The sequence below is a fragment of the Branchiostoma floridae genome, chromosome 14 (assembly GCF_000003815.2).
Source record: "Branchiostoma floridae strain S238N-H82 chromosome 14, Bfl_VNyyK, whole genome shotgun sequence".
Lineage (NCBI taxonomy): Eukaryota > Metazoa > Chordata > Leptocardii > Amphioxiformes > Branchiostomatidae > Branchiostoma > Branchiostoma floridae.
Genome location: NC_049992.1, coordinates 14748624 through 14776596, shown reverse-complemented (window position 1 = coordinate 14776596; position 27973 = coordinate 14748624). Strand labels below are relative to the sequence as shown.

The 27973-nt window shown below is 40.5% G+C and overlaps 1 protein-coding gene across 3 annotated transcripts; it reads left to right on the top strand.

Annotated features, from left to right (window-relative positions):
- Positions 1-1052: 1052 nt before the first annotated feature.
- On the top strand, positions 1053-26988 carry LOC118429935 (nectin-4-like). 3 transcript variants are annotated; one of them, XM_035840581.1, is made up of 8 exons: positions 1053-1162; positions 18423-18773; positions 21967-22269; positions 22976-23254; positions 24239-24454; positions 25833-25901; positions 26066-26257; positions 26777-26988. In XM_035840581.1, the coding sequence occupies exons 2-8, from the start codon at positions 18674-18676 to the stop codon at positions 26839-26841; spliced, it is 1224 nt and encodes a 407-aa protein (XP_035696474.1). In that variant the 5' UTR covers positions 1053-1162; positions 18423-18673; the 3' UTR covers positions 26842-26988. The 3 variants fall into 3 exon arrangements, with proteins under 3 accessions (XP_035696474.1, XP_035696472.1, XP_035696473.1); XM_035840579.1 differs by lacking the exon at positions 1053-1162 and adding an exon at positions 9804-10384; XM_035840580.1 differs by lacking the exon at positions 1053-1162 and adding an exon at positions 9807-10384 and having other exon boundaries at positions 26075-26257.
- The last annotated feature ends 985 nt before the right edge of the window (positions 26989-27973 follow it).

Genomic DNA, 27973 nt, shown 5'->3' with positions numbered 1-27973 from the left:
CTCGGTGGGGGCGGACACATAATACGGGCCTTCATCTTTTCACTTTTGAATGTTTTATTGCCATTTTGTATCCATATACCGTCTACGCTACGGCCCTCAAAGTCTGTAATTCTACATATTCATGGCTACTCCTTGGAAATAAGCGTAGCGCCAACGGACGTGGTCCTGTACCGTACTGATAGACTGTAATCTCCAAGCAGATCCTACGGTAGCACAAGATAGCATCAAAAGCTGGCAGAGAAGTGAAGCCGGCTTAGGAGTGTGTTTCGCTACATCGCAAATATACACCTCTTGCTGACTGCACTCCTTGGCCAGTTTGGTACTATCTTCTGCCATTGTGGGATCTGCTTGGAGATTAATAGACTGTGCATTTAAGGTAAAATGTTCTTTCCATCGTCTGCCCCAAGCAGCTTTCTCGGTGGGAGGGGTGGTGGTGGTAGTCAATTCATTGACCGGCTCATTTTGAGCTTAAATGCTTTGACTTCCTTGGTTTATCAATAACGATGACCCAGTTAATTTTTATAATGGGTTATTTTAAAGACTTTTAATCTTTCCAGATTTGAACTTTATCTCACCTGGTTTAAAATCATGAATCATAATGTTGTTTTTTCACGCTTGCAGCTCAAAAGCGCCGACTGGTTGAACTTCAGCAAACTACAGAACAGACTGAGAGAAGACTATGGGACTTAATCTATCGGGTAAGCTATCTGTATTACGCATATTACACACATTTTCAGAATTAGGAGAAATTAAGATGATATGTCTTTTCTTGGTTTCTCTTTATGAAGCCATTTACATTGTGCATTAATGCCAGAACTTAATTGATAAAATCTGCATATTTTCATGTGGTTTGCATGCTTTTCATGTGCCACTATTACACCTGTTTCTGTTACTTATGCTTGACAGCACATTTTGATATGTAAATATAAGAATTGCAGACGTCTTTAATCAGGTTCTTTTGCATCTTCTGTATATCCATCTCATCTGATAGTCTCTTACCTTCCTCTCACATAACATACATATAGCTACATCCACACGCTCCTTTGCAGACAGGTGTGCCCCCTGATGGCAGAAGATGGTACTGCAATGCAGCTGATGGTACTACAATGTGACTGAATGTGAACTGGAAGGTTGGAAGCAAGTCAAGCAACTGATCGCGCAGGTTATGTGGATGAATTGTGCGATAAAGTGTGGCTGTATCATGTGTAAAGATGCGTGGGTGGGTCCTGCTTTTTTTGCTGCGTCAACGATGGTAGATTTTGAAACCAATTCGCGCGCGTTTCAGGATCTTGCATTTGAAACGCGCAATTCAGGTTGGTCCTTTATGTATCGTACACACGAAAATGTTTATCCTGATTTGCCATATGTTTTAGTGCAAGTAAGCTTGAAATGTATTTGAAGAGGATGTGAAATAACAAAACTCATCAAATTTTTTGTACAGCATACCAAACCTTTCTGATCACTTAAATATTATAATGCAGGCAACTTTTGTTTTGCCCAACATTTTGTATCGCACGTTCGCATGGGATTTAAGTTGCCTGAAAGATGACGTCCATTTTTACATCAAATCTGTAACAGAACAGCTTAATTCCTGCTAGAACAGCAGCGACATCTTGCGGAAGTAACGACAAAAGCAGGTCGCCGACGCCTGCATGCCAGACTGTTTTGTAAATGAGTCGCAGCAACGTAGTAAAGCATGCATGCTTTGTTACGCACCCAGCGTGTTATATAGTTGCATTAGCTAATGAATACCAAGACTCAATATCCTGATATAAAGGAAAAGGTCGCCACATAGTAGTATACAATATACTTGATCGATACAGCAGTATCAAAACACTTTCAAAACTGTATTGGTTTGTGAATTAGGGATAAAGAAGTATTCTTTAAATAGAGAAAGCAAAAGAGGCGACGGCAAATGATACGTATTTTTATTACGCATGCATCTGGTATGAATGACAGAGCATTGGAAGAGTAAATATTTACAGTTACATTTATATATGACAATTATAACGTTGAAAACATCGTTGCAATATACTTCTACTATCATTGTATCAACTTGGATTTTATCAAGATTTTTGCTTGATTGTAATCGGGGACAATTTGATATGGGGACACGACTATGCAAATAAGCACATAAGTCACGTCATAAAAGAGGAAAATATCAACACATTTATCATCGTTTGATGACAGGCTTTTAGCCAGGCATGCGTGAACGCGTCATCTGGACGCCCTTTTCTTAGAATAACAAGAAATTTGATGCCCCTGGACGCCCTATACTGGGGAGAAAATCCTCTGACAAGCATGAAATTCTGATTGACCAGGGATGCTACAAGGTCATCTGTGGTCACAGTCTTCTACTGTGACATCTGTATCAGTATTTTTGCCTCTTGGGATACCTAAGAATGCACTATTTTAACTTAAAATCATCAAAAACTCTGCACCATGGAAGGTGCATGCCCCCAGACCCCCCTACAAAAGTCACTTACCGCGACTCACCAATAAGTTTGGACACCCTATTATAAAATCTTAGCTAAAAGCCCGTTTGATGAGTTTCAAGAATGACTATTTAATGTTATATTTTATGCATGAGGAATTTTTTGAAGGGGGGGTGGCTTTGAATTTTAAGGTGCTCTGCTCAAAGACATAACTTGATGTTGAAGTACACGTACTTTTATATTACTATAGGTCGTACACCTCAACCGAGTCTACATTTGAAGTCACCGTGGCTTTCATGTATCTCATGTGTTGTATAGATGCATTGAGTCAGGCATGTTGACAGGAAATAGTTTTCAGTCTTCAAATGTTATCAAAGATATGGAAATCCATACCGTATCTCTAGTCAACATATAACGTTTCCACTTCATGATAGCAATATATATGTCGGACTATCGTGTTTCATAATTCTGATACCCTCAACCAATCAATGTCAGAAATGTTGATTCGTTTGTACTCAGGACACCGGAAATAAGATATCCTGTGAAGGCTCAAAATTTAGTGCTGAGGGCAAAGTAAGCAAGATGGGTAAAGAAGATGGCTACACTGCACCAGTAGGCACTAGTTTTGTAGACTAGTACTTATACCCCCCTCACATTAGGCGAAAATCGATCGGACGACGAGTCTGCGAGCTCTAAATTACGAGGAGGTATGACTCTGACGGGAAGGGGGGAACTCTGCCATTTCTGCGTCTGCGACAGGGACATGCCTCCTCGTAATTTTGAGCTCGCAGACTCGTCGTCCGATCGATTTTGGCCTAATGTGAGGGGGTATTACCAATACATACCATTGTTATTAGATTCAAATCTAAACAGCTATAATAGCTATGGCTACATGTCCTTCACTTCTGTCACTTCTACAAGTACATGTGATCACTTCTATAGGTACAATCAAGGCTACCACTGAACACATTTTCCATTTTGCTACCTTATCGTCATTTAATTGACTATCTCCGGAGGGAAAAACCATTATCTTTTTTTTAATATCAGGTGAAAAATTGATTTTCTGTGTCCTTTCAATGTAGCATTGAAAATCTAGGAAAATTTTCGATCCTCCACACTCTTTCTGGTAATATCATGACATTGACCCCATTTTTCAACAATCAGTCAATAGTCACGTGAGCATTTGGTAATATATATTTTGATTGACATAAGAAAATGGATTTCGTAATGAGATGAACTGAGTGCCAAATATTCCCAGTCAACCACTCCATTTCTCTTAGGCTAACAGACGGTTCCATTACACATCCCATTTATGTTGTCATGTTGAAGTTACGCAGGCTCCGCCGAGTATGACTTAGGGCACAGTTAATTGAGTGAGTAATTACATAGGTTATGGCAACACCCTGAACGACTACAATCGGCAATATCATTCTATAGTAAGGCCCTCTTTCCACTAGACAGCGATCACGATGCGCTCTCGATGCGACCTAATATGTGTAACCTTTGATTTCATACTGGGTATATCATACAGCATGTGAAAGTGTGACTGAGAGGACAACAAAACACACAAAGTGTAAAAAAAAATCCGTTTCTTTTCTATACAGTTCGTTGACCGATCTGTCAAATTCTAGGTCGCGGTGAGAGCGCCGTCCTAGTGGAAAGGGTGTATAAGCTGTGGAAAACAAAATCGGGTACTTCATTGGACTACGCCACATTGCACATGAAGAAAATGCGCCAACGTTGCCAATCTGTGCCTATTTTCCCTTGAGGTTATCATTCGCTGACGTGTTTCAAACAAAATGCCACGCTGTAAGTTTCGATACAAGGCAACTTTGGAAATAGCAGTATTGCCACTGAATTAGAAACTAATGTAAAATGATAAAAAAATTATCAAAATGATATAAAGGATGGAACTATGTTCAATGTTTTGCGCGGCTTTGCGTTATTTTGCAAATCGCTAATTTTTATGTAATTTTTGTAAAAAATCCTATTTTAGGTTGATTGTCGCCACTTTGCGAATGGTGCAACATGACACAGTCTTAAGTTAGGTATCCGCTAAACCCTGTACAATCGATCAATCCATGGAGTAAATGACTTCATGTTATCCAGTTTTCTTATTAGTAGCCATGTAATCAGATTCAGAGACTCACAATAGACCGCATCAACTGTACCTGCATGTCTGATGATTCTAATGAAAGAAGGAATATTAAACTTCCGCGGAATGCAAACTTCGCAAGTCTGTCATGATGCATGCCCTCATTTCATTATGTTACCTTCACAGAAGGGAACATATTTTTTTTGCTTTGTTTCTTCTTCTTTTCCGCACAAATAAGGTCAACGACCTGGACCAGACGGCTGTCACCATGGTAACCGGTAAAGTAGCAGGCACCATGTGGTGTTCGGTTACATAATGTAGCAAATGTCATTTCTAGAGGGGCTCGGGTCACTACATTTAGAAATGTGTTCAAATAAGAATGAACAAAACAGTTGCCAGTGTTAGACTACAACATGTGAAGGTAACATTCTGTATTTGCTTGCAAATATTACCTTTCTAGTTTCGTTTTTTTTTAGCCAGGTATACACTCTCAGGACAAAAGCCCTGTTTTCCAGGAGAACCTGTGTACATCAAACCACACAACCAGACAAACATAGCATAATGAGCTATAGAAACGTCTTTCACGTGGAAGGCGTTTCAAGGCGGTCTCCTTTGATCACATGTAGAGATCATATACATTGATATTTCAGAAACACTTCTATTACAGTTTTGACTTTTGCCGTTGTGTTTCATTTCTTTTCAGATGAGTCATGCTAAGAAACAAGCATGCACTAGCTCTCTACTCAGCCTGAGTAAACATTCCAGAGAAAAAAAAGAATACAAAGATGTATCTAGTTCTTTTATTGAAAGATGGCACTTTGCCCAGTTTATACCTAAGTATGCAAAATTAACTACAACGAAGCTTAAGAATGTGAATGCATAATGAGACACAAGGTACTGCATGTATCACTAAAAAAAAAAACTCGCAGAATTAGTGCCGTACACAAGTACAGATTCCGTCTAAAAACATATACATCTTCTAAGGCATCCGGTTTGACAGCCCAACGTATCAATCTAAAGTGTAACGGCTGTTTTGAATGATGCACACTCGGTAAAACTGTTCATCCCATGCATTCTCCATATGCACGTTTCCTGTCCCATTTTATCTCCATGCGGAGATATTACCGGAATTAGGAATACAGCAGTCGCAAGCCGCCTCACTGTTGCCAACAGTGCTCTCTATACGAAGCTAAATCTTTAAGCAAAATGAAGCATTAGCAAGATATGAAAAAGCGAACCTTTAAACATACTTAAAGGAGTACATTAAGCACCTCACGGAAAAAAAAGATACAGTTAGATACTGTGACATCGCTTCGACCGTGTGGTTTGACATTAAGCGTACATCAAATTTTATCGATAGAAAATATCGTTATGTTTTCACGCTTTGTGTGTTTTGTTGTCTTTTATTTCATCAAGGTATACGCATTATTTTCCCATTAAAAAGTCAAGGATAACGCGAGTCCAATTTAAGACGCAGCGAAGCCGCCAAAGTGCCGCAGTTCAGTAAGGTACCCGTTTGAAGATGGGACTTCGTGCACTGAGCCTTCTTCGCTCACATCTGACTTTCAGCCCTTTCATACAGGTCCATAGCACTAGCTGTCAGACCCTTTCAAAGCACGACAGCCAAATTTTAGCCTTAAAGTCACCCTACTTCCGAGTAACGGCAACTTCACAACCGGAACACCTTAGGCCATGTACAGTTCTCAGCCGTCTGCAAGAAAATGTCATTAAGAAGACGTATAAGAAAACCCTTACTGCCGCAAGCTCTTCTTCAATCAATCATTCGCAAGCCCTTTTTGTCAAATCATAATTACTGCGCCGCAGTATTGCATCTGCCTATAGTTCTTGACCTTTTTCCTCACTCCTGTCGTGTAAACGTGGACTGACATGCTGATGTACTAAGCTTGACTGGTGTTGACTATAACCCCGTGTGTGCAACCATCCATCATACAATCTTTTATTTCATTAAGTAAATGCGCAGTCTTCAAAATATGTCACATGCTTGTAACCCGTGTTACAAGCAATATTTGAGCCGAGATAATTGCGTGATATATTAATATTCCATTGACCTATCCGTCGTGTCAGTTTTAGGAAAGCTGTCTACTAGTTCGTAATTCGTTTTTACTGCTAATAACTTCAGTCTCCAAAGACCGTTTCTAAAATATGTCGTCGTCGAAGTGAAAGCCCATGTGTAATGAAAAATACATTGAATTTTTTTTTACGTTTTGGAGCACATTGCGTATGTTTCTTCCAAACTTGTGGGTACGTTGGTAAGACATCAAAAGTACACATTGGGTCTTAATTCAGCTAACTCGACACAAATTAGCATCCGGAACTTGATGGAGTTTTGCCGTATAAAAAATGCTCCTTTTGTAGGGAAAAATCTTCGCGAGATACCAAAAATCGTAAGATCCGCTGCAATACGTTAGAAAGCCGTTAGGATGCCAATTATGGAACTACACCATTGTTCTACCGAACCATACTTACATGTACCTACGAAATATCGAAGTCCACAAACAGACATTACACACACACACACACACACACATACACACACACACACACACACACACACACACACACACACACACATTCACACACATTCACACGAGGTATGAACGCTTTAGTAATGTTTTGCACAATGTTTATGTACTGATATATGTTGATAGATTTGTTAGGACTCGCTAGTGTAATCTGTATCGCTGTGTGTATTTTTCTGACCCTTACCTCCCTCATGACCTTAATGAAAAGCGACCTGCAGGACGATCTGAGCTTCTCATTTATAGATAAAGTTCCAAACAAACAAACCTACAAATACATACAAACATACACAGTCACGCAAACGGCACCTAAAACATAGCCTTCTGGGCAAAGGTAATTAATCAGATATTCTTATCATTAGTATATTGCTTCTGCGGATGATAACTTTGGGGAATTTTAGTTCTCATAGGAAAATAACACACAAGTCCGATTAGGGAATACTAACGTGACAAACACAATATGTGAAATCATTTTGACTTCTGCTGTATACCATAATTGCCGTCTTGCCTCCCTCCTCGCCTTGAGTGAGAAACAACAAGAGGCTGTACAAAGCTAGCCGTACGTTACCTTCTCATTACTACCTTATCTCCGAACACACTGCAGTTTGCTTTTCCCTCTGTGGTACTCTTGACGATACAATCAGTAATAATGGTAGGAATTCTGAAAAAACATGTTAGTGCTTATTCTTTTTTAATATTTACCCTAATTTTACGTCTAGTAAAATATCTTACCGCTAAGTCTTTTTTTATTATACGTTTCAATGCCTTTCTTTACAATGTTTTTTTTTTCTAAAAATATGACTTTGAAATGTAAGAAAGATGTTCGTTGTCATGGTAAAATGCTGTATGTAGTTTTGATTACAAGAAGGCGGTACATGTAAGTGGTGAGATATTTGTCATAGCCGTCAAGTGAAGCTGTAAGTATAACTTAACGGAATAATCAATCATAAGTGACATCATACAGGGCGTGGTCGAATACAGCCATATCAAAATCAATATTTGAATGCGATCATATCGTCCCATCTTTTGATCTTACCACCATGAGAAGTTACAATAGATAGTATATTATTCCGTTCTGTACTTATAATGCAAAATTTCACTCAATGCATTTTTACCAAATGTGTCAAGAGATCCTGTGTATTGTTGAATAGAGGGTTGAGTGAATTGCTGTGTATTGTCTTGAAGTGAGGACCCGATGAGAAGTATTGGTCCTGGCACTAACACGCTATCCCGTGTATGGGGTGTCCAGATGGCGCGATTCACCGGAATCAATGGGCCGGATCGTCTACATGTTGTATCGGATTATCTGCGGCGTTTCTCATGACAGGTATTAGTGAGTGGCATAGTAGTACATCGTTGGCATCTCACTGCACTTGGGGCACCGGTGCGGCAGTGCGGGGCGCGCTCATTGCGGCACTATTGTGTTATTTTCGCTGATTTTTAAAAATTTAGATATTGCGCAATTACTTAAAAGTAAGACAGCAAAATACACAAAACGTAAGGAAATTAGTTCATCTCTAAAATCTGTATTCTTTTGAACACTGAAATGCCGCACCGGTGGCCCAAGTGCAGTGAGATACCACTTAACTCCAAAGGACGACGCCTAGAACAGCAACTCTTTTACTATATCATTACTTGTCTATTTTCACATATTGTATGGGTTGTTATAATCAACAGCGTTGATTAGTATTTGATTTAACTACAGTCAGTATTAAGATATAGTATACATCGTCACTTATATCCAAGAGGCGACAACAAGAAATTAAAGAAAGACTCTTTAACTGTAGCGTTGGATGTCTCTCTTACAGAATATGGTGTTGTTTGTTATTATCGTCCACACTTTGTTTCGCATTTCAATCAGTACTTTATTAAGCCCTAGGTAGTAGGATATAGTACATCGTAAACGTATACCCGAGAGGCGACGCATAGAGTTAACTGCAAGAATTTTACTATATACTAATTTTGTCTAATGTTAGGAAAATATGGTTTGGTATGATCATCAAATTGTTTGCATTGCAGTCAGTATTTGATTAAACTATTGAATAATTAAGACATAATACCACATATTATATCAATGAAACCACCCTTGGCTTTCCGCTGGCATGTGGATCGGTTATCTGGACATCAATCATGATATTAATGAGAGTCAGTGACGGAACCAAACGACGGGAGTGTCTTGTTTGACAACCATTAATCTAAGGATTACAGCTGACAGCCCCGTCAGGAATCTGCTCGGAGTTTGAGTCTGATGCCTGTACCAAGAGATCATGTGTCTATCCAGGTACACGGGATATGTTACAATCGCGTGTTTGCTGGAACAAGCTCGTATACAAGAACGATCATTCTCATTTACCATCCATATACTCCCCGGCTTCCATAATTGAGGGTTGAACTTGCTTGTATCACGAAGATCCTTTCGCTGCCATTTTGCGTGACATCTAGAGCTTACTATTATTCGGAGCAGTGAGCATTATCTACAAGAGTCATTGTACATTCTCGCTGCGTTTATGTAGAAAGTTTTCCTACGGTGAGTGTTTTTAAAAGCCACAGTGCATTAAGCTAGTTAACACGAACAGATTGCCTGGGATTGGATTCGCTCTTAGATTCGGGCTTGTCACGACGGAATAACAGAGAGGCTCTTAATAACGCAGGTCACGATCAATAAATACACAACAAGTTCGCGTTCCCAGCATGCCAGTTTATACGTAGATATACGAGCGTCCGAGTGGGCGAGATCACTCCAGTGTTAGTATACATCGAATCAGTTGTTGGGCTTGATGGCCGCTAGGCGTTCCCATCAGGAATAATTTCGGGCGCCGAGCCTTAGATTTGTAATGTGATTTGTGGCTGGAGGTACAAAGTGCACGCAACAGATTTGTACGGCATTAGCCGAGCGGCGTTACAATATTGCCAGCACTCCCACAGGAGCCTCGGGTCGGCAGAGCCGCGTCTGAAATAGCCGCCGGACCCCGCGTGTGCCGACACTTTCCTCAAGACTGATGTCCCGTCGGACAAGGAAACGGCGTTTCTTCAGCAGCGAGTCAAATTAGAAGCACATCTATCAGGGCAGTAGCGAGGTGCTCGAGCTGGTAACTTCGACTTGCCGTGGCTGTGGGGAGCGGGGAAGGCTGGAGAGGCATTTCGTGCCGTGTAAGACTTGCTAGCGGAGAGAGCCATTCATATACATAGGCACTTAAGTTGGAAGGACACACGAGGCAATTACAGAGACGGTTAAGAAGTGTCCGTCCCCCGCAGCATGGAGGCTACGAAAGCCGGCGTTCTGCTAGCCTGGCTGCTTCTCTTCTACACAAATGGTGAGTTAACCTTATATTTCTTCTCTATACGTATTATCCAAACCACACGCTGGGACATAGAAGTGAAAAAAGTAAACAATGTATTCTATGCACTTCCCTAATGTAACACAAAAGGCGTAACACCCATTTTCACTGTTCATTACTTACAGCAATCGATTGGAAACCATCTGGTTTCTATTAACATGCTAGATACTTTAACAGGTTGATACAGTTGTACAATGATGATATAGATTGGTGAAGAAGAAAGGACACGATGCGGGTGGTTCCCATACCAGATTAGTGTCGTGACTGGTGTGTTACCATTCGTCTCAATATTGTCCATATTGAATACAGTACAGGGCGATACCTTACCGTTTATGTGACATGAAAATTTGTCAAGCTGTGAATGTTGAATTATGATTCCTCTATTGAGATGTATCCTTATGATGTTGTATAAGAGAAAACGAATGCGTTTGTCTCATGGCAAAGCGATAAGGCAGACAGGGCGGATGTATGTACTTCGTTGTCGGTCACCCCATTTATCTGCGATAACTAGCTACCCGCGGCGAAACAAGTACGGCCGACGAGCCTTTGTACCGCAAACTATGAATGGCCTTTACTTGAAAAGGCGGCCCGAAAATGACTGGCAGTTGAGATGGGCGCCGAGATACTGAAAGGAAATATCTCAGGGCTAATTCCTCGCGCGGTTTGCAGTTAGTTGTTTTGCCGTGATGGCGATCTTCCAGGGTTTTTCGTTCTTGTAATTATTCGTGCCATAAGAATGATGCATGGCGTTGGTCCGCGGTCATGTCATGGGTAGGCTGAGGGTACCCACTGGGCGTGAAAGATTGATGTCAGTTTGCCTGTTTGCGGAGCTGGTGGACAATACGTTACAAGAGTTATTGCGTGCTTCTTTCCCCGGCTTGTCCACTGGTAGTAAAGGTTATTACCTCCCATAATGCTGCTTTCTTTTCAAAAGTATCTAATCCATTCTCACAGTAGACCCTTTACCATTGTGTTATATCATGAACAAATCCAAGGTTCATGCTGTCAGTAATGTTATAAAAATTACTTTCCCATCAAAATGTGGGTACATTTCTGAACCATTTATAGTATGGAATGTGGGTCTTGTGATATGCTAATAAGTCGTAGCGGTAATTGCCGTTTGAACTGATGGTCACTGAAAAAGAAGAGCGAAGAGTCATATTCGACGCAGCAGCGTCTTTTGTTTAAGCCGTAACAATAAGCATGCAGGTCAGGCTGGTTGGTGACTCCATTGATAAGGGTTTATCTCTTAAACGCTGCAAAACAATTCATACATAATTTATCCACAGACCTGGCTGTCAAAACTTATAGAAAGGGCCCAGGCGGCGCCAAATTGTTTTGATGGAGTTCTTTATCATGATTTAAGGGGCGAGAGCCCGACTTGTCAGGATGCAGGCCCTGCCGCTATGGCAAGTTCATTATCCATTTGATTGCATGTCGTATCGTAAAATATCATTCCGGAGGCGCTGTCAAAATCACTACTATGTCTAATAAACTGGAAATATTTGCGACATGTGGACCTTCCATAGTGTATTTGACATGATGTTAGTTGGGCAGCGCATGGATAGAATACCCATGTTCTTATTCCTTTTGACTGCATTTTATACCTCTGTTTGAGAAAATGAATTTGCATTCATACAGAATTGTGGGAGTCGGAGTTTTGACAAAAAATAGCTGTCACGTTTATAATTAAAACAGATCACTCTCTTAGCATTAGGTAGTCTTATATCGTTCAGAAAGCAATATCCATGGGATTATGTACCAACAAGGAGGATGTGCTTTGGAATAGTTTGTGACGCTTGTGAGTAAGAGAAAGGTAGCAAACTAAGTTACAAGCGCGATTCTGAACTGCGGAACAAATGAAGTAGTGACCGGGTACATTTGATCAATACTAAACCTGCATTAGCGCAAAGATGTGGTAGAAAAAGATGTGGTAAAAAAAGAATGAAAGCCAGAGATCGAAGAGAAGGTGGTGTGATTGATTACGTGATTTGTGTCCGTGTAATTGCTTCTGTCACGGACATGATACATGGGGGGAGGCCATTGATTTGCCACGCTTTGTCGGCCTACCCGTATTAATACCGCATTAGATATCCGGGGAACGCATTGGGTGCGGCTACAAAATACAGTTCATCTTTATTAATTCATAACCAATTCTAAATGGCAGCCTAGATGAGTAAATATGGCGAAGGAAAATAGGAGTCTGATTCGAAGCTTATGTATTTCATACTTATCAAATTATGCTTGGTATATTTATGATACAGTCGATCGGGGAACGTAAGTGATGTACTACTTCCACACATTAAACAAGATAGGTTGGGATATATTAGAGGCTGAATACCGGGGGTGCATTTGTCATTTCAGCAAAATTGAATGCCATTTTCATTTTCGGCTCCGGGTTGCCATGACAAATTCATACGACAACTCAGCTTAAAGTGACGCGTGCTCGCAGCAGATGTGCGCCGCTTTGTGACATTTACTCCATTTGCGTAAACGCAGAGAAATTAAAACTATCGCGGTGTGTTCCCCCACAGGTGCGATTGACTGCACAATTAAGCTGACGTCTCGACGTTGGTGGAATATTTTGGCGAGGCTGGAGTTTAGCGATATCGAAGGGGAAAAAATGATGCATGGTGTAATTTTCTAAGCCGTGAGACTGCGAGTCCTCCGGTAATCCATGTTCCTAATGTTTCCTTAACCCCCGGAGCACGTTGTCGTGTGTCTGTACAACAGGATGCGACATTTTGACAAAACACTGAGATGTGCTCTGACAGCGAGGAAAGGTTAATACTTCAGACTGTAGATGCGCCTGGATTACATGATCTAAAACCCTGTCATAAAATACCCGAGAGAAACACTGCTAGAAACGTCTGGTCTCTGACAGTTAGTTCCAGTGAATAATTCAAGAATTAAAACTTGACGCTGATATTTCTAGACGCCGTGTATGCTTTATATATCGAGATAGTTAAAACATTAATCCTATGCTTAAACTTATAATGAACTGTAGCCAATAAAATGTAATAAACCGGGGCAATGAAATCTGCAATATCTCGGTGTGCTATCCTAACCACATTAAAACAACAAAGTCATCATGCGTTATTTACCATTGAGTCCCCTAGATCAGGCTGGAGAGATGGGCACTTGTGCTCATGGATTAAGATATGTCTTGCTTTGTGACGAGTACGATAATAAACGCTGGTGATTCATTTTAAGCTAAGACCAGGATTTGTGACGGGGTTACTCAAAATTCATGTAATGGTTTCCCCCAGGTGTGGCTCAAGCTTTAAACATCATTCAATCAAAAAGTACCATTAGCAGTTTGACTTCAGTCTCTGGCTTGTGGTTCCGTGGTAGATGCTATCAGGACGCTAGTGCCGTTATCTTCCCAAACAGAGCTATCTTCTAGCCAACGTCGACATTAAAGGGGTAACTGTGAAAATTGGATGAACAACTAACTGAAAAATACAATTACTGGTAACGCTCTTCTTTCATTGATATGGGTATCACGTCAGCTTACCAGATACGGCATCTTCGACAGTCTCCAGCGTACATTAAACCGTTAATCATTGGCGTCAATATGAATACACTTTAGAATGGTAACTATGTTGTAGCAGTAGCCGGTTCTGACTCTACGTGATGAGTTACTACTCTCACTCTCTTTTGCTGTCTTTTTTATTGCAGCGACACAAAAGTTGAGGTGCTCGTAACTCAGTGATCGCTGATACTCTAGCTTCTTGCGATTGATACTGAATTTGGAGGTTTTAAAGTTGCCGTGCGGGCACAACTTAAGAGAGTGCGGAAGCTATAGCCCATAGAATAAAATTAAAAACGATCATGCCATGACTTAACTCAGATGATAAGACAAAACGTGGACATAGCTGCAAAGTAACATCACATTTTCAAATCACGTCAATTTTTTTAGTTAGGGTATGTCCAGCAAATCATGTTTAAGCTGTGTCTAAACTACTTCGCTACTAATCAATAGCCAGAAGGATCATCGCTACATGTTTTCTACCTCTGGTCAATATATAGACCTACTAAAAACTATAAACTCTGGTGCCAGAGATTTGATGTGGTTCCTAAATATTGACCAACCTCTTTAATTTTGTTTCATATCACGTCTCACTGGCCACAAACGGTAAAAGTCGGCGCCGGTCAGCATGCTAAGGTGACCTTCTACTGAGGGAAGCTTGAACTGTTTCGAAAAAATCAATCACTTTGCGTTATCTGGCACATGTAGGCTGTCAACAACGTGAGGATGCCTCAGGACCTAGTAGTTTGTAGCAGAAAATCTTTCGGAAATATTAAACATCGACCTGATCAGACGATATCCCAAATCTAAGGACATGTAAACGCTTATCATACACATAACATGAATTATATGTTTCTTATGTAAAATGCAACAACTCCGACGGTATTTCCTGGCCCCAATTGAATTTATGGATTTTACCTGACTATCAATGGAATGGCACCAGACGAAATCTGATCTTTCAGCATGCGTGAAGTATTCGTTTAGCACACGAAAAGTTTAATTTCAACTTTACATGGCAGTATCTTTGAGGCTTGCTTAGAGATTGAATTTAGCCTAGGAAGACGGAAACATGCTTTTCATCATTTCAGTGGAAAAGTGTTGCACGAGAGTCAGAACTTTTCGTCCACACATTTCACATTGCCATCAAGATGAACTGCATCTTAAGAAGGACCCCACAATGAGTACCTGTCGTACTGGGGAACTTTATCTATGGGGTATATATGCGGTAAGATGGTGCTTATGCAGACAGTAAGGTTACTAGTTCAACGTTACGAGGAAGAGTCGAAGTATCTAATATACTCCTCGTGAATTTTACGCCCTCGCCAAGGAATATACCCGCGGCAAAGGTTATGGTATTCATCTGCTCTGTAATACATTTTACGACGACATTTCTCGTAGCCAGAAATATCTATGGTTACTTGCGAAGCATAAAACTTGAACAAAATGTCACAGACATCAAAGTGATGCTATGTAGCTTGTCTTAGAGTTGATCTAGAAAGCGATGAAAGGATTAACGTAACGATAGTAGTTAATTCTAGTAGATTTATTAGTTTAGAGGTCGATGCTTTGATCTCGATGAGGTGTCCGAATTTACGACATGTTATGTTAGGAGGACTTCTTAACGACATAGATACAAGGATGTTTTTCTTCTTATCTCTTACCCACAGGAAACAAGTCGATGTAGGCCCCGTGAAAAGTAGAATCCGAAATGCCCCAGCCGGCTGCGACTGGTGATAGTCAGTAATGGCGCTTGTTGCGTAGATGAGCCACGCTTGCTATGATTGCATTTTCAGAACCATCTGTTTAACGTTTGCATGTTCGGGCAATCGTGACTTACAGTGAATCACAGACTAACATTGGCAGACTGTGGGATTTAGATTTAATTATAAACTATCATTAAAAACACCTTACAGAATCGAGAAACTCAGTTAATACGTTCCTGGTACAGACAGGAATGATTTTTCTCTTCCATTAACCTCCACGCGTCGAGATTGAAGAAGCGATGCCATTTTCTAAGCTGAGTCTCTCCATCCAGGTAATCTCAAAAATCGAAGCTGAGAAAGCTCTCCATCCAAATGGATGGCCCGACCCACAGCACGTCTGTTCCGAGCTGCCTCGTCATCAATTACCGCTGCCCTGGTCATTCACGATCCGAAAAAGCTTCAGATTTACCCGAACCTGTTGATCTGCTGATGGTGAGATTGTAAGACGCGCCCGCGGATTCCAAGAAAATGATTTTACACGGCGGTTAGATCTGGGTGATCAAGGGACTAAGTGAAATGCTTACTCCTGCATATATTCTAGTACTGTAACCAGCATTACTTTTTCGATAAATGAAGAGCTTTACTGTACATTTTACCCAGCAAAGTGAAGTACAGGTCACCACAAATACATGTTTACAAAAACATGTTGGTAAAATTACCATAGTCTCGTATGTGGTTTTGACTGCTTCTTGGCAATTTTGAAAATGTAGGATCTCCTGGGTTTATCTATAGTCGTTACATTAAAATGCATTGGGAATAATAATAATCATTGCTTTTCATAAACCCAAGGAGAGAAATTTTACGTCTTCCAAAATTATCAACATACATGGTACCATATACGATGAACCGCACTTTATCTGTCGCATTTGAGGTACAATTATTGACATGTTATTTGATTTAAAACTTTATATTGAACTTATTTCATGTATAAAATTGTACCATATGCATCCTTATTCTCCATTATCGTAAAGTTAAAGTATGAAAATATAGCACATGCATGTTTCCAGGGTACAGTTCGTCATCAGTTAGACATTATGACTCAGAAACTGGGGAACCTTCGATCCGGGGAAATATCAAGAGACACGCATTTCCCATTACTTGCTGACCTTCTCCGACATTACTCTACATGGCAGTAATGCATGGATATAATGCATCAGCAGCTTATCCATTCCTCACTGTCAGTTACATTACTTTCTCTACCCAGTGTGGTACCCATGCGGAAACCGCTTCAAGAGGGCACTCTGTCCCAATTAAACAAACCTCAGTGATTGCCAGTAATGTATAAAGGGTTAGAAAGAGTTTAGAAAATGGTGTGGGTGGGTAGGAATCGATTGAAAGAATGTTTTTTACTCAATCAGAAGGGTGCATGAGAGATATGCATCTGAGGATGCGCACCTAGCCCGGTTGTCTAGAGATATGGACGTGATTGCAAATGACTTCATCCGATGAACGGCCTCTACTCGACCTCTGACTGACCCATGTGGCACATTACGGCTGACGAAACAATTTATGGTTTGATCAAATACTCCTTTGTGTTCGACCAGCAACTATGTCTGCCCGGTTGCTACATTTACACAATAGAAACGCGTCCATACGTTAATACTAAACCCCATGAGACAACTCAATGCTCTCTTTATGGCTGCACAATATGTTCATAAACATATATTTGCCCATATAAAACGGTATGATTTAATTGAAATTTTCTGCTTGAAGTAGTGCGTGTTCCCTGATAAAGTTTTAGTGTCTGTATTTGCTTTGCGATAGGTGTTAATGTCTGATAGATGATGTAGGAAGGGAGTTTACATAAAGGATATGGGGTGCTAATTTTCTAGATACAAATCTTTCCAGCTTTATGAGTTCTTTTAATTGGTTTGTGTCAGGTCTGTTGCTTTGATTCTAATTTTGCCCAATGGCAGTACAAATGCTTGTAAGAAGAAAGCAGCATGCGCCCATACTTCAAGATCAAGATTTCTTTAACTTTGTAATAAAACCGTATTATTGGAATTATGTTCATCTTTCAGATGGTTTGCCAAAGCGAGCTATATTAAATATGAATATGTCCTTTTACACATTCATAGCGTGTGATTTTACAGAACTAGTACTCTTGTCGCAGTCTTACCCGTAATAAAAATAGTTTCGTCGGTTTGGTAAACCAATTCATATATGTATACTTTCCTCAGTACGCAACCTTATCATCATTCTTTATATTCTTGTATACTTTTTTCTTTACACACGTTTCGACAACCTGATTTTCTCAGCATAAAGTAAACTTGTCGTACTGTCACACTAGGACAGATATACGTCAGTGTTTCAAAGGTTAGACACCCATGTAATAAGATATGCCAGCTACCAATTACTCAAGATCCAGTTGCTTGGGTAATTGCTATTAAGCGTAGGTCAAGTTTTCATTAATAGGATAATTCATTTAACAAATGAATGAAGAAGACCTTTATACCACATCCAGGATAGAAGACTTCAGCCTGTAGTGTCCTGATCTTCTTTCTTCATGTGGCATACTTTCGACACTCCCAGTGTTTGTCTAGTCTAGCCTTAAACTGATTGACAGCATTGACAACTGAATCTGGTAAGACAGCAGTAAGGTTGTCATAACATGATATGTAAAAAGAATAATATGGGGTTGAAACTGAGAAAACTATACTGAATTGTTGTCTAATGTTTGAAATCATTTCAATGATTTCTTGTGATTGTTTCTGTACAGTTGTTCGTGGCCAGCCCGGGATAGAGCTCACCTTACCGCGAAGCGTGAACGCAATAGTCGGGAAAGGTGTCGTCCTTCCCGCCGCTTACTCAACCAACAGACGCATCAACCTCATCGAGTGGAGCGTCATCGACAGGGCCAACACCAAGGAACGGAGGCCCGTCTTCCTCTTCAACCCCAACACGGGAGTGTTTAACTCCGGGTGGAACTATGGAAGAAGGGTCCATCTGGAGGAGCAGGCATCCCTGCGAATGGATCACACCAGAAGGGAAGACGCCGGGACCTACGTGCTGAAGTTAACCACTGATGACTTACAAACAACGGAGGCACAGGTCGAGCTGGTGGTCATGGGTGAGTTTTGAGAGAGTTCTAATGTCTTTTATCTGATGTGTAATTAATGAAGGGTTATTGACCCGCCCTAGGTCTATGCGGTGTCATAATGCCCGATCCTTTGCTGTTTACAACCACCGAATAAACCACTGAGTGAGTGAAGCATTTCAATTTATCAAACTGACACATGCGTGAGACAAGTTCTGTATAACCAAAACACCGTATGGGTCAATAGTCCACCCTGGGGTGTATATAGTGACATAAGTCTATGTCTGTTCCTCTAACCACCGAATAAACCATTGAATGGGCGAGGCATTATCATGTATAAATAGTATCAAACTGACGCATGAGCGAGACAAGTACTGTATAACGGATAGATAGTCTAATCCTATACACCTTTAAACGTTTCTGAGGTCATGTTGAAACTAACAGGCAAACCTCTAGTACACTTGACCGCATTTGTTGCTATATGGAGAACTCACAGATGGTGTATACTGTATGGAGAAAATATGACCAGTGTGTCTTCATTACTTCTTTTGCCTTATTTTTGCTCAACGTCATTTGGCTAATGATTATAGACATCACGCTTCTCTGTATTGGAAATCTGGGACATTATACTCTTCCGAATTAGTTGCAAGAACAACAGCATTTTTATAAAACTTTTTTTTATTTCTATTCTGAACCATATGTAGTTTTAAAAGTTATCTGAAGTTTTCACCAAGTTTTTACCAAACGTCAGAAAACTTTTTGGTCATTGTGAAATCTTGACGAGTGGTGACCTTGTGACTTTATGGTTAAAATATTGGAAAATAAAATGTAGCATCCTGAATTGGTTCTGACACAGTAAGTTTAAATGTGGCGAAGGACGTGCCACCTTTAAAAGTAACATCACCGAAGTGTTGATTTGATTTCCGTCACTACGATGTTACCGACACAAGATGATTTCCTGTTCACCTCTGACCCCTCACAACGTTTGCCATCATCCCTAGCTTGCCGTTAGCCATAATTTGTATCAGGTTAAAAGAAAACTCAGCCTTCCGTGTAAACGATTCTCATATATCATGAAGGGGCTTGTTCACACCTGGTTTGCTCTAAAGAGTTACAAAACAAATCAAGCCCCGTGAAATAATTTCATACCCGCAGCTCGAATTCGCGACGATATATATTGGAGTGCAAAGTAATTTCACGGGCGAGGCTGCAAACTTTACGTTCTAGTCGGTCGGTAAAGAAGGGGAGATTGGGTTGGCGGGTCAGACAGTTACCGTGCAATTCTGATTCAGACCTAGCCTCGCTGTCCAGCGTAGATAGCTTTCATCGATCCGACGGATAAATTAGGTCCTGCAATCCGAGCTCGCTCCATACAGATTAAATCAAAAGATAAACCCGTGGAAGGCTCAATAAATACACTTTCATTCTCACAAGTAATGGCACCCGGGCTGGCATTAATGGAGAGCGTAGAGGTGGAGTTACAAATGTCGCCTGCATTATTTAACGTTTATCGTCTCATCTACCGCGACCTAATTGACTTCTCGCATGCACTGCACCTTGTTATTGATGAAGTCGACTCAAATCCAAAGAGGTCCTCACCCACACCACTGACCCCTGTACCTCCACCACTGGTCAATAGAAATAAAACTAATCAGCGCTGTACCCAATGGATGATGTTTCCAATAATTTCCCTTTTACCGTGACCCGAACCGTCGTGTTGAGAATTTAGAAGTGTTGTAATGACATTATTGAGGAATTGATGAAATATAATTCTGGGATAGCAACCGTACGGGTTAGGAAGAATATTTGAGCAGGAAATAATATCATTTGCTGTGGGTCAATAAAAATAGTCAATACATATGTATTTGTAAAAGGCTTTCCGGTGTAATATGAGTTATGTGTGCAGCTGACGTGATTTTGTATGATGATTATGGATTTTAGGTTGAAAATCTATTTTTGCTGATATTTCATCATGTAACGTACTAAAGATGGATCCAAGTGCAAGACTTCTACAAGGATTTTGTATCCATTTAATAATGTTTGAGATATCATAAACATAATGTTTTTGATATTTGGCAGAAAATTACATTCCGTAGATTTCAAGTTAAGTTAAAATCTCATCTACGCGTTTTGTGAGTTACATACAAGAAAAGTTACCCAAAGAAGGACCAAGAATATCTTATGACTTCCAGTCATCACTTATCTGATGGAATTGAAATATTTATTCGAAGTGCCCAATTCAATAGAGACTTATCGACTTTTCTCTTAGAGGTAGCCTTCTGTAAAATAGTGTCACATATAACGGACTGGAGAAATAAATGTTACTTACGACTTATGTACGGATTCAACTTGCATGTGCCATTTTGTATAGTTTTAATAAAATTTTCAGGTTAAGTTAGTTAATATCAAAAGTCCTCTTACATTTTGCTCTTTTCTACATATCACCATGTGTCATTTCCTTTATATTGATAATGGTTGATTGATGGTATTGCACTGGCCATATGCATGGTCAATATGTATTATATTTCGTTCATTTTAATGCAAATAAGAGGAGTTTACATGTATTGCTACCTTTGCAATTGCCTTATATAAAATTTGACCAAAGTTAGTCATTTGAAATAATCCTCCCAAGCTATAAGTGTTGTTCTTCCTTACTTATGAAATATGTTTATTGGTTAATATTAGTGTGGGTTGAATGATGATATTGCAGTATCATTTTTTAATCATTTGAAGGCCGATATGGCCTGCGGCATATTTCAGAATCGATGCCCTTTAAAAGCCAAAATATGTATTTTATATGCAATTTTCGATGAACATTATTCATTTTGGATAGTCTAATAATCAGCTTACAGTATATGTATTGCCATTTCCTACTTATCAAAATCTATCAAAATTCCTTTAATATTGATATTAGTGAGATCGGATGTCGGTCATTTTTCAATAATTTCATGGCCGTTATATCCCGAGACCTAGGAGTTATTACCAATACATAACTTTATATACTGTAAATGCCTTTAAGTTCGTGGGGATTTAAATTCGCGGTAGTGGGAAAAATGAAGTTCACGGTAGTTTTAAATTTGCGGTAACATCATGCACTGTAGTCTCTTACTGCCATGGAAAAATGTTCGCGGTGGTTTTAAGTTCGCGGTAAATTTGCAAACCGCGAATATAAAACCATCCCGAAAATGTCTGCATTTACAGTATGACTTCCTTTATCTCACCTCAGTGCCACCGACAGTGCGGGTCGGCCCATCAAACCCCCATGTCGTCACAAAAGGCAAGAGCGTGACCCTGACGTGCGCCGTCAGAAACGGGTTTCCCAACATCACGTCACTCACCTGGCAAAAGAACGGCGTCCCCATAGAGAGGCTGACCCCGGATGACCTGAAGTACACGGCGGGAACTTTGAAGTCGCCGAACCTCGTCATCCGCAGTGTGGACAGGACGGATGCTGGGAAATACACATGCGCAGTTAGCCACCCGGCCAAGGATAAGGATATTAAAAGCGCCATGTCCTTGAACGTATTATGTGAGTCAACGGTCTTGTGCAGATTGCATTGACTGCATTTTTTGCCTGTCAAGTTCTATTTCTCAATCGTATGCAATGACGTGTACACTGGCATATCGCTACAACAAATGTATCACAATTCTTAAGCATAAGTGGGGAATGATATATAAATTTAGTTGAAGCATACCTGAGGGATGTCCATGTAGCTCAACTGGTATTGTATCCTTACAGTTGACCTCCAGGCTCCAGTTAGTTGGTAACAGGGTATCCTGGTCCAAACCTAGATGGATCAACATGGATCACGGTTGGGGCTGCACCCATTTTACGAAAGGGACGTAAAATGGGAGTCTTGTGTTTGATTAAATGACTCGAGCACGTTAAAAAGGAAGCCTCTCCCTGCAAACAAATATACCCTGCTCCTGAAAAACAAAGGAAACTTGATGCCCTATGTACAGTGGAAGCCGCTTAATTGCACACCCAATTTGCCAGCGAATTCCGTGCAATTATCCGGTGTGTGCGATAATGCGAAGTTACCCAGTTGTACCGCACCGCCACGGGATTTGGAAAATCCGTGCAATTGACCGAAGTGTGCGTTTATCCGACGTGCAATTAAGTCGCTTCCACTGTACCACTAAGCAGACGGGTCTGAATGATCGACTTACAAAGTGTAATCTAGAGTAGTAGATGATGTGTAATAGATTGTTCTGTTCTCTTGCGCTCCTCAAAGACAATGCAGCCATCATACGCATATCCGAAGCACACACGGTCCCAGCCAAAGAGAGCGTGACGCTACAGTGTATCGCCGAAGGGAACCCCCTCCCCAACATGACATGGACGAGAGACGGAGTGGTGATGCCGTCCAAGCTGCAGTCCGTGTCCGGTGACCTGCGGTCCTGTACCATGGTACTACACAACACCAGGATGAACGAGACAGGCTCCTACATGTGTAAAGCCTGGAACGGCATAGACAAACCGGATGCCAAACCGGTGTTTCTCACCATTGGCCGTAAGTGTTGGGCAATGTACATTTCCAGAATTGTCTTTTTGGATTTCTCAGTGTCTTTACTTTTTTTATATCGTAGTCTTTTTAGACTTTAATATGAAGATTTTCGTCTTCAGATTTCAGAATTTAAGACGAAAAAGGGGGAATAGATTGGATTTTCCCCTTTAAATTTGGATCGTGTTTGGAAGACAAGATTCGGACAATTTTCTTGATGAAATGTTTATGACGATTTTCTTGAAAATAAGATCCGGTCGAAACATTCTTAACTATATTGGTTAAGTGCAAGACTTAGTATTGCCTTCACGGTGATTAAAAGTGGTAGCTGTAGCCATCTTTAAAGAACTAACTCAAGGTTACCAGAAAAACATCACTAGAACTTACATGTAATTTTTACCAGTCAGTACAATAATGTCTTTTGGTACTCGATCATTGACACACTGTCTCTAGTGAAACAGTGCAATTTTTTAATACATTGAAGACAATAAGCTAGACTTTAACAAGATAAGCAACTGGGATCGACTAACAACTTTTCCTGTGGCTTAGCTTGTTGCAGCTTTACAGTTGACCTCCTGTTCCAATAACGAATTTAAGATAAAGAATTAATTTTCTTTCTTCTTGTGTATTTTGTCGTCTTCTAAGTCATACTTTTACGTATTACGCAATATCTAAATTATCAGTCAGAGAAAATAACAAAACAGTGACGCAGTGAACGAACCCCGCAGTGACGCAAGCTTGACACAAGTGCGTTGGCAGCGCACCTTGTTCAAGGAGGTGCCTCGAGTATATTGAAGGGTAATAACTTCTAACTTGCTACAAGGGGGTTAAAGAAATTTAACCTCCTTGCTTGCTAGCAACCTCTGCCTGTAAGAATACGTTCATTTCCTGAATCAGCAATATACACTTACTGACCTAAGTGTCACTAGCCACTACAAATGTATGAACAGATGAACAAACTAGGACTAATTATGCAAATGTGTACACCCACAGCACCAGCCAAAGGCCTTGATATGAGCACGGTTGCCATAGTGATCGGAGTGACTGTGGGGTTCCTGTGGGTCAGCCTCTGTTTCATCCTGCTGGTGTGCTACATCCGGCGGCGCCGCCACAGGGCAGAGAAAACAAAGTTCGCTTTCTACTACAACCTGGGGAAGAGGGAGCCGAACAAGACTGACGAGAAGTCTGAGGAGGGACCCAAGGTTCCAGGTATGGCTTTTCCAGTTCCAGAAGCATGTGCAAAGCACTGTAAATGCATTTAAGTTCGCGGGGATTTAATTTCGCGGTAGCGGGAAAAATGACTTTTCGCGGTGGTTTTAATTTCGCGGTAACACCATCGACTGCATGCAGTGTAATACCTTAATAGAAAAATGTTCGCGGTGGATTTAAGTTCGCGGTGAAGTGGTCGCCGCGAAAACCGCGAACATTAATCCACCGCGAACATTTCTGCATTTACAGTATCACTTCCTTCCTCCATTTCTGTGACAGTTGGCACTGTGACAGAGGACGTGGTTTGAGGGCTCAACGAATGCCATAGATAGATAACGTATCTTTTACGCTACGTGTGCACGTCTTTTCAGTCATACTTTAAAATTTTGCAAGATATTTCAATTATGAAATGAAGGGTTACAAACATCCAATGTGGGTCGCGGCGCGACCGCCATCTAGTAGAGTGGGGCCTTAAAGGTGGTGTCTCACTGCACTTGGGGCACCGGTGTGGCAGTGCGGGGTTTGTTCATTGCTGCACTGCATTATTTTCGCCGATATTTTTATGATATGGATATTGCGTGATACGTAAAAGTACGATAAAGAAGACAACAAAATACACCAAACGTATAAAAATTCTCTGAAGTTCTTTGAGTAATCTTTCGAACCTCGCAGTGCCGCACCGGCGCCCCAGGTGCAGTGAGATAGAGGTATTTTGCTAGAGGCTTATCGATTATCTAACATTAAGATAAAATTTATTTCCCATTATTGAGAACGGTATAGGCTGCATTATATATGTTGGGTCAATATCTATGATGTGCCATATCTCAAGCTGCTAACCTGTACATCGGCAATCGATTGGCGACGGCTGACAAAACTCCTCATCGCCAATCAATCAGCAACGCCGTGTGAATACAAGGACATGCATTATCTTCTGTGATTGAAATGCACGGTCAAATCTAAACGGTAGTTAGAGTACTGGAGACTATCAGTCTTTGTATTTTCACTATGTTGGACATTCTCTTACGTAAAACTTCGGAGGTGGCTTTTACAGTATTATTTAGGAATGCTCTGCTAAGCCGGGGTAAGATTTCTCCTTTTGTGGGCGTGGCCTCTCTCCAGCTGTCAGCTAACAACCAATCAGCGAATTGCCCACGCGTTTTCTTAGATAACGCCTAGTCTCGGATTGGCTGACAGATGGTTAGAGGCCACGCCCACAATATTGGAAACCTCAGCCCAGTTTCTCAGAGCTTCCCTATGGTATATTGTATAGGTCACGGGCAAGGCACTGCGTAGGAGAATGTATCTTGGTGTGATATTTATAGAATGAAGTCAGAAATAAGTGAAACAAATGCGAATCCAACTATGTTTGTTTGCTTAGCCAAGCCCCGACTATCTGCACCCATGAACACGGGAATTGGAACCATGAGAAAGTCCAAGAAGGGACAAGGTAAGTTACGTATCTCAAGTAATGTAAAATAAAACCAGTTTTGTATTTCATAAATGTTTATTGAACTACCATTCTTTCAAACTGCACACAAATTTCAATGATGAAATATTTGTGTTTGGCATGATATCTGTTTTATAATGTTCTCCTGTTCTTCTCGTATATTGATATGACAGAGAGAAGGTACGCTAAGGTGCTCTATCCGTACCTTCCGATCGAGGAGAACGAGCTGTGCCTCCAGATTGATGACGTCATCGAGGTGCTGGAGGGGGAAGATGGCGGCTGGTGCCTGGGTTACCTGAGGGGCAGGATAGGCCTGTTCCCCTCCAACTACGTTTCTTTCCTCAAGGCGAATGAAGGTAATTGTCAAGTAATGGATTTACACAGATAGGTTGATCAAATAACATAAACGGTAGATTGGAAAAAGCTTGCAGGAAAAATTGAAAACCAAGACGTGTCAAATGAGAATTAGACAAATGAATGGGGCTGCTAAATGTAGTCCGTTGCACTATTACTTATCAAAACAATTGTACGCTTGTTAAAACAACTATATTACTGATACAATGGGGCTTACGTGTATGTTATGAAAGGTCGTATCGTCAGTTAGATTTAAAGGTGCATAAATATAATAGTCTTTCGGGTCAAAGGCTATCAACAATACCTCTTCCGGAGACGGTGGCCGCTGCCAACTTCCGGGCACCTTTGACTCGTTGCTGACGTCATACGTCCATTTAGGTCAATTGGTCATTTTAAGTTGAGAATGATTTAACTTGAGAATGAAGTGAATGATGTGAAGCTTGGTGACTATAGGGCTTTAATTTTGTACCGATATGGCGAATGAAAAGGTTAAAAACTCCCTTGTTTTGTTTCGTCTACAGGGAAGCCAGTTGCACCTCCCCGTTCAGGAATCGAGCTGGACGACACCGGAAAACGAAGCATCTAGAAACATATCGAAGACCGTCAGACGATATTCCCCATCTACTCTCGGTTTCAGCCTGATAAATGGGATGTTCTCATGATGAAGCATCTTAATAAGTAGCTGTACATTAACTTTTGAAGGTGTAAGAAAATGAGGTCAACACTAATACTGGAAAAGAATCTTCGTGTTAAAACTGTTTGGCTAACTTAAAGTTTTGAATGTACATATTTCAGCACGACTTTCATACATAATGATTTGGTTATCTCATTGTAAGGGTTAGATATGGGGCAATAAGGGTACGTTACATGATCAGTTTTTTTTTTCATGAAAATTTGTGAGAAATCATCAAAAGGATATTTTATCTGTGAGATGACTTATGTTACCTTTAAAGTTTATGTGACGATATTTGCCTTTAGTCTAATGTAGATTATGAAATACGTACGGTTTTGATGAACTTATATTTTGACGTTCACCCATCGGTGCATGTAGTACAGATAGACTAGATGTCAAGCAATGGGCAACGACTTTTTATGTACAAGAATACACATTGCTGACATTATGAAGTAAGAAAGAACTGACATGTAAATAGACCTGTTAAGGGAACCGTCCCCGAAGGAAACTTGAGTCACGACAAAGCACTGTTGTACATAATCGCACCGTAATTTGTGGATCGGAATTGTCATCATTCAATGATAATGGCTTAAAAAGAACTCTAACCATACGCATAGCACTTTGAACAGCATTTCTGACTAAGCAATGTGGAAAACGTGTGTAGAATTCATGTTCATGAGAGGCAATTTATTAAAAATTGTTTTAAAGCACACGTTTGTATGTCGACCATTACTCATCCTTCTTCGGGCCATTATTTTGCACAGATTCAATGACACACTCACGGCAATGGACGTCTTATCTGACAACGAAAATCACATTTTCTCACGTTTTGTAATTTTGATATTCTCCATACGCATTGGAACGTATCATATAAATACAATAACAGAAAGATTTAGTAAAAACGGTGCAACGATACATTCTCTACTGACATTTGAGGCACTTTTGAATTTTGAATCAAACGTTTCTTTTTCGAATCGTGAGCTGATAGTAAACTGTTAAATGGGTCATTTACGTCTCCCGTTAGTTTCAGTTAACGACAATGTTT

Coding starts and splice junctions, on each gene's coding strand:
- LOC118429935 (XM_035840579.1), top strand. CDS start 10,327: ATGGAGGCTACGAAAGCCGGCGTTCTGCTAGCCTGGCTGCTTCTCTTC. Junction 22,270..22,975: donor CATGTCCTTGAACGTATTAT/GTGAGTCAACGG, acceptor CGCTCCTCAAAG/ACAATGCAGCCATCATACGC. Junction 26,258..26,776: donor TTTCCTCAAGGCGAATGAAG/GTAATTGTCAAG, acceptor TTTCGTCTACAG/GGAAGCCAGTTGCACCTCCC.